Source organism: Python bivittatus, unplaced genomic scaffold, assembly GCF_059951505.1.
Source record: "Python bivittatus isolate LINGU-HERP-01145 unplaced genomic scaffold, Pbiv_v1 ctg000480_np1212, whole genome shotgun sequence".
NCBI classification, from domain to species: Eukaryota; Metazoa; Chordata; class Lepidosauria; order Squamata; family Pythonidae; genus Python; species Python bivittatus.
In genome coordinates this window covers 96,543,694-96,556,228 of record NW_028277075.1, presented here as the reverse complement: position 1 = coordinate 96,556,228, position 12,535 = coordinate 96,543,694, and the positions used below count along the sequence as shown (strand labels likewise).

The following is a 12,535-nucleotide window of genomic DNA, read 5'->3' as shown; positions in this document are numbered from 1 at the left end:
GAGTCACCCATTGGGGGAGATGGGTGGCATACAAATTTGAAAAATAAATAAATAAATAAATTTGAGTGTTCCACTGGCAACTGGTTTATGCAGCAGACAGCCAACAGTTTTGACTGGTAGAGATTTTGCTGTTTGTTTCTCCAATAAAAAGGAAACAATTACAATAATTCATGTCGATCCTGCCTGAAAGCAATGACTATACAAATAGCCTTAATTTCTACTGAATTGGAGCACTAATTGAAAAATAATTTATCATAAGGCCTTTGAGTTTCACTCACTTGATGAGTCCACTGATATAAACAGGTAAAATTGCTTATCAGCGATTACTGTGCCCATATTTAGTGAACTTGCTCAGAAAGAACTGTTGAAAATACTTGCTCTAAAAAGGACAGTAACAGGTAAAGCTATAGTTCAGCTTTTTATAAATCATGCTACATAAATACTTTTCAAAAATATAAGCTTTCATCTTTCAGCAACAGTAATGGTGGGGAGCATCAATGAGTGTTGTTTACTGCAAAAAAGAGAGCTCTTGTTGGAAAGTTTATTTCATATTACAGTGTTATTTGCCTGGGAAAAATGTATAGTACTATATCATAAATGCATTCACACATACAAACACATGCACACACATTTTCACATAATAACAAAACTATCCAGATGGCTCCTTGCATATAGACTATTTATGGCACGTCAGTGGGATGCTAATGCACAAGCAGAGCAATCTTAATTTGCACTTTGAAGGAAAATAAATAATTTGGCTATCTCGTAAAGATGTAGGAATCAAGAAGTTCTCTGTTGAATATTTCATGCAGGTTAGCAGATTTAGCTTTCATTTGGATCTGATCCAAAGCTAAATAATTTGCCCATTAAAATGTCCATCAAGAAACTGCACCAAAACAAAAGAAGAAATAGCCTGAGTCAATATATCAAGCTAAGTAGTAACATGGTTTGATGTTGGCTTAATATATAAAGTAATCACTGTTGATCAATCATGGTTTGTTTAATAAATTGAAGCAACTGTAGTTTATTCAATAAGCAATCTCCTATGCAACAGAAGGCCACTGAGATGAAAACAATGTACTTCTAAAATGACTTCTTTTTAAAACTCAAATTAAAATCACAACACTTTCTAGAATTTAGTTCATTTGCATTAGTTGCTTTTGTTGAGAGAGATCCTTGGAAACATCCAAATACTTCTGGACAACATAAGGCTTCCCCTTTCCTTCCTTTTCTTGATTGTAGCTTCTCGTGCTGAATAAATTAATGTTCCTGAAGGCTTTGGGGTTCAGACACTGGGTTGAGCAAAAGTTCAGAAGTTCCAGAAATCAGTTTGCACTCCCCTGGATTTAATTCAGATATGACTCTAAACCATGGATCAAGAAACATTCAAATAAATATTCCATAATATGCAATTTGCTAGTCACTATAATTTGAAATCAATTTGGGACACAAATTTTTGCTAACTAACAGTGAATTAGAATGACACCTGACCTTACAAATCAAAGTTCTAGGAAGGAACATGGAATATTGCCTGGCACTAACTTAAGACCTCAAGTCTATTTAACTTAGCATTATTTAAATGACTGGCACTGACTCCACAAGAGTCAGACCTACATGGAGATGCCAGCCAACAAACCAGGCTTCTTTTCTAGGCAAAGCAGAAGCTCTACCACTAAATGAAAACCTTTCCCTATACTTTCATTTGGCTTCTAGCTATCGTTAAACTTCAAGGCTACCGTGCACAGTTGAGACAGCCAAGAAACAGAAGACAAAGGCACACTGCCTATTCCAAGCAATAGTCTGCCTATACCCTTGCTCCTACATGATGCCAGAAGTGTACTGAGATATCTTGGGCAGATATCTTGAGATGGTGGTGGAAAAAAATAACCCTCAGCTTTGGTACTGCTTAACAGTTTGAGGAAATTGGTACAAGTATAGAAAGAGGTAAAACTAAACTTTTTTTTTCAGATGTTATGATTAAAGGGACATGTAACACTAATTTCCAATTAAAAGTTTTATTATTATTTTAATGTGGTATTTATTATCCGTAAAATACCTTTGTAAACTTGAATTCCCAAAGACAGATTAAAAAACAGAAATAGTTATAAACATACAAGCACACTGCTTATCATCCAAAATGTTTGCAGTGAACAGTCATTCCAGCCTTCTTTATTTGTATGCTTTGTACCAATTCTTATAATTGTCCACATTCTGTTTCCATGAATTTTTCTGTTTGTTATTTAAAATGGGTTTAATGTACTGCAGTTCACATCTCAATTGTTTTTGTATAGCTTTGATTCTTACGGAACAGGATGTTCAATTCCACGACCTTTGAAGTCGGCCATATACGCCCTGCACTGGCTGTTACACACATGCTGGTTCCCTCAGAGACTGAGCTACAACCCAATGGTGATGCACAAGAACTTGTCTTGGATCCTTTAGGAAACAAGTTTTTGAATAATACGCACTTCAAGCACAGCTGGAAGCCCATTCCTCTGGGTTGGTCTCCCTAACTCCTTCCTTCCTTCCTGTTCATATTTCTGAGTGTCGAGCAAACCAACCAGTTGTGTTTTGGACTCTCTCTCTTCTCTAGAGAGTCTGGATAAGTCTCCAGTCCTCCAGCTGGGTGCAACTCCTCAGGAAGAGATAATCCTACAATACTGATAGTGTTTGGAAATCAAAGCCAGCAAGGGCAATGTGGAGAAAAGGCAGAGTCTTGTTATAGACATTTGAGGCGCACAGCTAATTGTTCTGCCTATTTTAAGGACTCCTACTATTGACTATTTACTCTTTGCATCAAGCTGAACTCTCATAGTCAGACATCTGCTAATGTCTCCATGCCCAAAAAGGACTATTAACAAACCTTGCCATTTCCATCTCTTTCTCCCTCGATCTGATGGTGCTACTACAGTGACTATTATATACTATATCCTATATCAGAATATAGGAACCCACAGTGGGGACTGTGAAAATTGTAACAGTATCAGAAAACAGTCAAGATTGCAGCTAGGTAGGGATCACTCACAACTAGGAAGAATTTTGATATACAATAAGAGTATTGTATCTCCACTTCAGAAAACATAACGTATTATTTCAGCTGAGGAACAATTTTAATACTTCAAAATGGTACAGTAATAATTTGCTATAATAATGTGCCAAACCACAAACTGTTCTAGGTTCCACACAAAGAATTCCGATATTTCCGATAACTAGTCAAGTTGACATAATATTTGGCCATCCTGCTTAATTTCCTTGGCACCAGTATCTGCAAGCATCTTCACTACCATGATATGAGCAGCAGTCTTCAAATACACAGCAGCGCTGTGTAAGAGACCTTTTGAAACTCCTTCTTCATCTCCATCAGAGATTGTCTTCATGTAGTTCCAGACAACAAATTCCTTCTGACTGAGAAGAGTCATGTCATAACATGAAAACTATGATGAGTATGACCAGCAAGAGGATACTAATAGTTTGTCTGCTATCTCCTGATGTCCTCCGAGCATGCAGTACTGCAAAAACAGCATTTGTGTGATTTGTTGGTATATCTACATTGCAAATCATCCCTTCACAGCAGGAAATGCATTCCTGTAAATTGTAATAGATAATGTTATTACATGGAAGCCATGGTGCTTCTTGATTAAAGGAATCAATCAATGAATTGCATCAATTTGCACATGAAAATTACAACCCATTCTGAAGAAAAGAGATGCTCTCTTTTTAGATACAATGCATTCTCCATTTTAAAACACAGTCTTCAACTAACAGAAAACATCATCTTATGAAATATAATATATCTACCATCCAGCTTTGTATAAATCATTAATAATATATTAAATAGCTGCTGCTAGATTCCTTGGGAATCTTTTCAAAAATTAATAAAACTTTTAAAATTTAACTGTAATCTACATAACAATTTTGCTAATCAATTGTAATTAAAACACTGGTTACGTGCAGCATATTATATTGCTGTATTATCTAACAGTGCCTTTATTCCAGAAAACAAATGCATATTTAAAGAGATTGCTAGTCTTGAAAGAAAGAGAACTGTCACTACCTTCACTATTCAAAGAAATAAGGGAGACTGAAGCTACAAGGACACTTATAACTAAAATATGCAATAAACTATAAAATCCTCCATATGCTGGCACTGCAATTTTACTGTGATCTTGGTTTTCAGATCAGGAAAAAACAAAAAACCACAGGAGGATAACACAGAAAATATTGGAACACCTACAATTGGCAGATTGCTGGATGTTTGTTGCTGTTGTTGAAAAATGAATGAGCAACAGTTGTTTATTCCCAAGAAAAGATCTGATGTGGAAGCAAATCTCAGTGCTGCAGCCCAACCAATACTGTGCAACATAATTCAATACTATTAACATGCTACATGCTTCCCAGTCTTTAGTTATAATACAGAAGTCTGCCTTCCTTTGTGCATAGAAAAAAATACGCATTTGTGAGCAGCAATAAGGAATGTTCTAGTGCGCCACATTAGTTTTATTAATTCTACTTCGATGGTCAGGGAAGCAACCATAATTCTCATGTTATGAGAGACAATTTAATCAAGAATGATATTCCAAAAATGGGCAGTGAAGTCTTTGATCCATTGTTAGAGCAGTGCCCAAGCACAGCATCCTGTCCAATTGTCTACACCAATTCCCACTATTATAGGTGGCTGGTGCCTCTCTCAGACAGAATTCATACATTATCTAGATCAAAATGTATTTAGGCATGTGTAAATATTCTCTTAGCAAACTAATCATACAGCTGCCAGGAAAAAAACACAAAGACTGAGGACCCAGATTATCAGAGCTGTACTTAAAAAAAATATCTAAATTCTATATAGATGAAACTCTGAATCTTGAATTATTTATAATTCAGCAAAGCATATATTCAACATAATAAATCCTGCTTTTACTGATTATGAAGAACCCATGATAGCCATGTTGAACATTGAAGCCTCATTTTGTGCTATGAATCTTAATAATTGTTATTCATCCCTGCCTTGCTTCTGTATTAAGCAATACCCATATTTCATTATGTGGACTGCTGTAAGCTTAAGGACTAGAAATGTGAAAGAAAAGGAAAAAAGAGGAAAGAAAGTAAAGAGCTTCAGGGTATTAAAGTGTACATTTTTATGTTTGCTCTGCACTTGGATGGAATCATAAAATAGAACCTGCCATACTTGTACAGGTTGAGGCATAATCAAATTGAGGGAAATCTCTCATTCCTCAGATCTAAAGTTGACGTATGTGACATAAGGCAATTCCACACAGCAGCCAAAGCTGCTGGTCTCCCGGGGTGTTCCCAGTGGTTTCTTAAGTTAACTTCAAAAATTTCAGCCTGAATCACAGTGGCTTGGCCACGGGGCTGGGCTGATACTCAGTCTGGCATATGGCTACCGGAAGACCCGACTGCTCATTCGCCTGCTTCTTGCCCTTATTGGCTGGCTTCTGTGGATTAGGCCCTCTCCTTCCAGGGATTATTCCCTTCTCACTAGTCCCCGTGCCTTTCCTTGGCTTTCCCAGAGGTCTGCATCCATGGCTGCCTTCACGTCCCCTTCTCACATTATTTCCTTTGACACTAAATCAGACCTTTTCTCCCCCCAACCCCACCCCTTATGGTACCATTGTGGCTCCCTTGCTACAATAATTAAGGAAATAGAGAACAGGTTGTTCTTTTGATCCTATGTTCCTCTAGAGGTCCACAGAAATGTTACAGCAACAAAGTTCAGCCTCACAGAAACAAAACAGAAGTGTTCCTACAGGTACAACTTAAATATATTTTAAAAGGAAAAGGAAGGGAAGCTTTGCAGTACTGTGTGCAAAGAAGGGAAAAGCAAAGGCATCATGCTTCATCCAGTCTGGGCAGAAACTGAGAGGCTGCTCACTGGGAGACGAACGGGGTGAATACAACGTGAACTTCCAGTGGTGAGGTTAGTTCACTGACTTAATATTCCATCACTGGATCACTACAAGATTATTAAAAAAAATGCAGAGCCCAGCAGTCCAGGATGAAAGCTGGGTGAAACAGACTGGCTCAGGTTGGCAAAGGAGTGCAACAAGGCTGTATACTCTCCCCTTGTTTATTCAGTCTATATGCTGAATATATATTAAGAGAAGCTGGATTGGAAGAAGATGGGCATAGTTTTAAAATTGGAGGAAGAAACATCAATAACCTGCACTATGCTGATGATGCTACTTTGATAGCTGAAAATGCAAAGGATCTCCAAGCTCTTGTAATAAAAGTTAGGGAGCAAAGTGAAAAACCTGGACTAAAATTAAATATAAAGAAGACCAAACTAATGACAACAGGTACAACAACCAGCCTTAGTATTGGCAATGAAGATAATGTGGTGAATAGCTTCTGTCTTTTAGGATCAAACATCAACAATAAAGGAACAAACAATCAAGAAATCTGCCACAGACTAGCTCTTGGTAGGGCAGCCATGAAGATCTTGGAAAAGATATTCAAATGCTATGATGTGTTTATACCTACAAAGATCAAAATTGTGCAAGCCATGGTATTCTGTAACACTCTATGGAAGCAAAAGTTTGATTTTGAAGAAGCAGGATAGGAAAAGTATTGATGTCTTTGAACTTTGGTGCTTGAGAAGACTCCTGAGAATACCATGGACAGCCAAGAAAATAAACCAATGGATCATCGAACCAATCAATCCAGAGTTCTCACTCGAGGTACAAATGACCAAGCTCAAATTATCCTACTTTGAACACATATGTGAGGACTTAGTTCTTTGGGAAAGGCTTTAATGCTGGGAAAGGTGGAAGAAAAGAGAAGAGGACGAGCAGCAGCAAGGTAGATGGACTCAGTTACAGTGGCAATGAGTGCACCGTTGGAAGACCTGAAAGACCAGGCTAGGGATAGATCACCATGGAGAAAATCTATCTATGTGGAATCAGAAACTACTTGATGATGCCACCTGTCTGTCTATCTTAGAATGCAGATCATATTTTTTTTCTTTTTCTGACATCTGTGCATTCAGGGCCACCAAGGTTCTGATACTATTAGATTTTTAACTGATGTAATTGCTTTCATTCAAAATAGAGAAAATGAAGTAGCCATTTTTATTAAATACAGATTAAAAAAATTAATATAATTTCTTGGAGATTTCTGAAGTGAGTTTTGAGTTATTCTGGGTTTCTCCAGAGTTGTACTTTGAATAGGCACGTTTTATTCAACTCCCAGATCACAAGTCAATAGCATGTTTCTCCCTGTTTTAAACTTACCATACAAGTCAAAGATGCCCTAATTCTACTTTTCTTTCCTTTTTATCTTTGGTTTTAGAACCTCTTGCTTATGCTTGTGCATGTTAGAACTGTGAAATCAGTAACAGGATTGCAGTAGATAAGAGAATTTCTGTAGTATGTAGATGATGGAGATACTTAGGAAACTTTCTTAGCAGCAATACTGGCAAATATCCCAAATTTTGATCTCCAAGATACAAGAAGTATGCATTGTGGGAGGAAAGCCGTGTTAGTCTATGGCAGCCCAAAATCAGGAGGAATCTGGTAGCACCTTTTCAGACTACCAATTTTATTAAAAGGCATAAGCATTCATAGGACGCAACCACTTCATCAGATGCAATGGAGTAGCTAGACATCAATAGGATTTAAAGTGGAATGGGGAAAGGGGAGGGGAACACAGATGCAGATTACATGTGAGATGCATTTCAAGTACCTTATCAATTAACACATTACAAGTACCTTATCAAATTTAACAATTTGTAATATGTTAAAAACCCATTGTGTTTGTTGAGACCTTCTGGGACAGCCTGAAGCCTTTTCATGTTGACATTACTAGTTTTGTGTTCTGATGTCATACTTTTGTCCCTTATTTCTTCTGTGCAAAGTTTGGCCCATTTGTCTTATGCTGAATTCAGAGGGAGACTGCTGGCAGATGAAGGCATATATCACATTAGAAGAAGAGCATGTGAAGGTACCTCTAATCTTGTGTGTGAAGTTGTTGGGACCTGTGATGGGGCTGCTGATGTAAATGTGGAGGCAAAATAGATATCTGGATTTGTTGCAGGATCTGGTTCCCATATTAGCATCATTGTTCTGTTAATTCTTGTTCCTTGTAAAAATCTGCTTCAGTTTTGATGGTTGTATATATGCAAGTATGGGCCTGCCACCCAGTGCCTGAGAAAATGCAGTGTCATCGTCAAGTATCGGCTGGGGGTGGGCGGGCTTTGTGTCTTCAAGTTAGTCTTGACTCCTGGCAACTCCCTAGACAAGTTCCTGTTGTTTTCTTGGCAACACTTTTTGGAAGTGGTTTGCCATAATTTTGTTCCCAGGGTTGAGAAAGAGTGACTGGCCCAAAGACACCCAACTAGCTTTGTGCCTTAGGCGGGACTAGAACTCATGGTCTCCCAGTTTCTAGCCTGATCTTAACCACTATGCCAAACTGGCTCTCAGTATGGATTGTAGCTTACTAATAATGTATTTAAGTGGCTTTTCTTGAGTTGTTTTCATTTCATTTATGATATGTATTTCTGGGCTTTTCCTTCCCCCTCTTAAGATTTTTGATACCACATTACATTATTATCACAGTTATACATGTTCATATATTTTGTTGACCTGTTTGATGTAACAAATGTTATTTATCTACCTACTACCTACTGAAAGAAAGGCATGTTGTTCATTCTGAAGGCTAGTGTTTCATCCTAGAAATTTACTCAATGACTAATATACTTTTGATGTAAACAGTCATCCTTGAACCACATGAGAACCAATATTCTAAACGAGTCAAGAAACTACTAAATGAAGAAGCTTTAATTCCATATCTGGAAATCAATCCATTCCTCTTAACCTCTCTTACATTAAGAGCTATTTTATGGCATACAAAAAACTACTGAGACTGTTCCTGGAGACAGACAGATAAATGCAGGAAGAAACCCAAAACTCAGCTGGATCCATCATGGTTCTCAGGCAGAAACTCAACCTTGTCTTTTGGCATCTGTAGATATTGCCAAGTATTCCATGGGGAGATTCAATCTACTGAACAGAAAGGGTCTCTGTGTTCTAAGTGATAGCTTTATACCAAAATGTGATGCTTACTGTATGACTAGTTTCTCTGTGGCGATGGCAGCCAACAAAATGGCATTCTTCCCTGGTAGCACATTTTTTGGTGACAGAGAGGCTCCTTCCATGACTAGTAAAGTGATGGACTGTTAAACAGTACTGAGTGTCTAGACAATAAAGAAAGAGAAAGAGAAAGAAGAAAACAAAAGGCAACATCAGAATTCTTTTACAATTATATTTTATAAGCGCAGTCATGCTGACTTATCTTTCTCACTAAAAATCAAAATCCTAGTAAATAGTTGCCCTAGAATTATTGATACATAAACCATGTTTTTCTTGACTGGAACATTTAACATATTGTTTTCCTATATTCTCTAACCTGAGGGTGTACATTTCCTGGTCCTTTTTCTTTTTAAATGATGAATGTCCAGACATCAACATATGCCCTTGCTTTCCACTAGCTACAGATTTTTCCAAATTGTGGAAAAAATGTACAACCACCCACCATAGTTGCTGATGGGGATTCTACCACATGATAGCCACTCAGTGATTCTCCCTAATGGTTGGAAAATATGCATACTCCACTCTGCCTACATTCTCTTGACAAAAATCCTCTCTTCCCACCCAGAAGAGAAAGCAGCTATGTTGCATCTCCATGCAGCGGGCAGATTGTGGAGGAGAAACCAATGGTCATATTAGCTGGGGATTCTGGGATTGAACTTCTCAAGTTTGGAGGGCATCAGGTTGGGAAGTTTATATTGTATCAATGAAGGAATTGCTTATTAGTGATTGCTGTTTAATGTTGACCTGCTCTGGATCACTTGAGAGAGGATGCAGACTCTTCCTGTAAAACTGATAAGAAGAGGAGAAAGGGAACAGCCAGATGAGATGGACACTGGCCATTAAACTTTATAGCGACAGCTCAAAAGGATACTACAGATAAGCACAAAGTCAGCTATAAATGACCATTTTGATCAACACTGTGACAGGTGGAAGTACACTTAGACTTCAACTTTACTGTTAATCTCATGTCCAGGAAAACAGCTATATACTCCAGAAGTCATTAGTCTTTTGGACTGTTAAATCCTGCTTAACCACTGGATGCCCTTAATATGACTGAGTTAATTGGAAAAGCTAAAATAAATGTTTTCCATATACTTACTCTGAGGACACCATTTATCTTCAGCCCATCTGTTACAGTTGTAATTGTCAATAACATTGTCACAAGTAAAGCACTTGAAGCTGCTTGGAAATGGAGTAGCTTTAAAATTAAATGAAAGGGGGGGAAATGTTAAATACTTTATTCTGATGACTCTAAATTCTCCTATTCCCCTCAATTAGTCCCCAAACAGGAGGGAATTATTTGACAATATACTTTGTTAAATTAACATTTTTTTTTCCTAACACAATCGTAAGCACATTACTCTCCAAGTGGATAAACAGAAAAACCTTTTTTAAAAGGAGCAAAATCTGCTTAGCTTGATTTTAAACTTATGTCATGTCAGAAGACTGGTTCAGGTGAACCTAGAACAAATCCACAACTTGAACATTCTCCAGATGTGTAGATTTCAATTCCCAGAATTCTCCAGGCAGGAGAGCCACAACGGAACATTTTGGGTTCTGAAGACTACACATCTGGAGAGCAGCCAAGCTGGGAAAGGTTGACTGAGAAAGTAAGTCTGTGGCATGCCCAAATGGTCCCACATTAACAAGCTGCAAGCATCTGATGCAAGGAGAGAGCAGGTAAGTCCAATATTTGCTTACTCCATTGTGGGACATCTTTTTTTCCCCTTTGCAGTAAATGATATATGAGACATGTTGCTCTTTTTAACTAGGCACAACTTCCCGTATGCCAGTGTGTTGCAGTAAGGTTAAAGTGTTGGACTAGAAACAGGGTTCTAGGCCATTGACCATGGAAGCTCACCCTGTGTCTTTGAACCAGTCATTCTCTCTTAGCCCAACCTACCTTACAAGCCTGGTATTGGGGGGGGGGGGGGAACAGATCTTGCTTTGCACTTCAATATTAGTGCATACCGAATAAAAATACTAATACTGCTACCACTATCCATTGCCAATAAATGGATCAGATGCCTGAGAACTTTACGGAAGTAGCATGCACTGGGCTTCTTCTGACGCTACCTCCATCAACAGGACAAACATTCAAAACTGCAATACTCAATTAATGCTGCAGAACTTTTGCAAAGTGTATACACAGCAAAAGTATCAGCAGTGCACAGGGAAGGCAATAAAAAGGTATTATAACTTAATCAGGTGAACACCCAGGTGTACATTTCAGGCCATTAATCAGGAATTCCACCTAATAATTAACAATCACTGAAGACAGTCAAATTAGTGTTTTGCTTTTAGGCCTATGCATAATTGTAATATAAAATAACCTTTTAAAAAGGTTTGAGGGGCTTAACGTAGAAAATGCGGGAAATGTTTGGAAAATGGTTATTTACTGATGCAAAAGAACTGGAACTGGCTACTTACGGTCTACTGGAAGTCTCACGTTATAGAAGTTGATGTTCTTGGCCAAAATCCAGTTGCCTGAAACTATGAGGATCTGAACAAAAGCTGCAGCCAGCGTGTGACAGAGTAATGGCATACCGTTAATGTACATCAGAGCTTAATGCTCTCATACCTAAAAGAGAGGGGGGAGTGAAAAAAGGAGAGAAATGGCACTTTGTTATAAAAAAAAGAGCAAGAGGACTGGGTATATTTAGCTTAATTTCCACAATATTAGCCTCATAACACTGTTGATGGAATGATAATCAGGAAAATATCAGCCCTGCAAAACTAAGCTGTTCCTGCCTCCTACTGGTGAGGCTTGGGCTGTGCAGGAGAGCAAAACAGGGGCAGGCAAGCTCAGTTCTGAGCTTGAATGGATCGAATTAAGATAGTTAGAAGGAAAGTAGAAGACAGAGCTCGCAGGCAACTTATCCTTCATCAGGTAACATCTCTAATTAAGTAACAGACTTGAAATTTTTATAAACAGGTAACTGTCCCCAAACACATGCTCAGATCATCATCATGAATAGTAGATATAATCAGAATCCCTTTTCACACAGAAGATGCCCCCGTGCTTCCAAAGCAATTGAAAGCTTAGAAGACATCTTTTGGAGGTATAGATTTTACAAGGAATTGCGCTCCCAACCAATTCAACAGTTGGACTGCCTGGCCATTCGGACCAATGGTATTTAGAGTTTTTTGCTAAAAGAGAAGCATCCTGAAATCACCTACGTGATAGTAAATCCCATGCCTAAGCCCTAAGCTTCACTCTGTTCACAGCTGGCAACAGAAGTAGGTGATTTACTTAATGAGATTTTATTGTATCCTCAAAGCGTATTTAGTTGTTTCAACTTTCATAACCTGGTCTTGGACTCTAAGAAAATGTTCATTCCTACTCAGGTCATCTCCTTTTACTCTTGATTAATTAGCCTAAAATAATATGACACTGTGGTTTTTGAACTTCCACCGTAAAGGAGACTGAC

At 38.1% G+C, this 12,535-nt stretch overlaps 1 protein-coding gene across 3 annotated transcripts in view; it reads right to left on the bottom strand.

The window, feature by feature from the left end:
* Positions 1-577: 577 nt before the first annotated feature.
* Positions 578-12,535, bottom strand: part of LYPD6B (LY6/PLAUR domain containing 6B) — a 91,220-nt gene continuing 79,262 nt past the window's right edge. For all 3 annotated transcript variants that reach the window (XM_088146537.1, XM_088146535.1, XM_088146536.1), the window contains exons 2-5: positions 11,535-11,685; positions 10,204-10,302; positions 9,078-9,208; positions 578-3,585 (exon numbers count right to left, since the gene is read on the bottom strand). In XM_088146537.1, the coding sequence (XP_088002663.1) occupies positions 3,421-3,585; positions 9,078-9,208; positions 10,204-10,302; positions 11,535-11,664 (525 nt within the window). In that variant the 5' untranslated portion in view covers positions 11,665-11,685 and the 3' untranslated portion in view covers positions 578-3,420. The remainder of the gene's footprint in view (positions 3,586-9,077; positions 9,209-10,203; positions 10,303-11,534; positions 11,686-12,535) is intronic.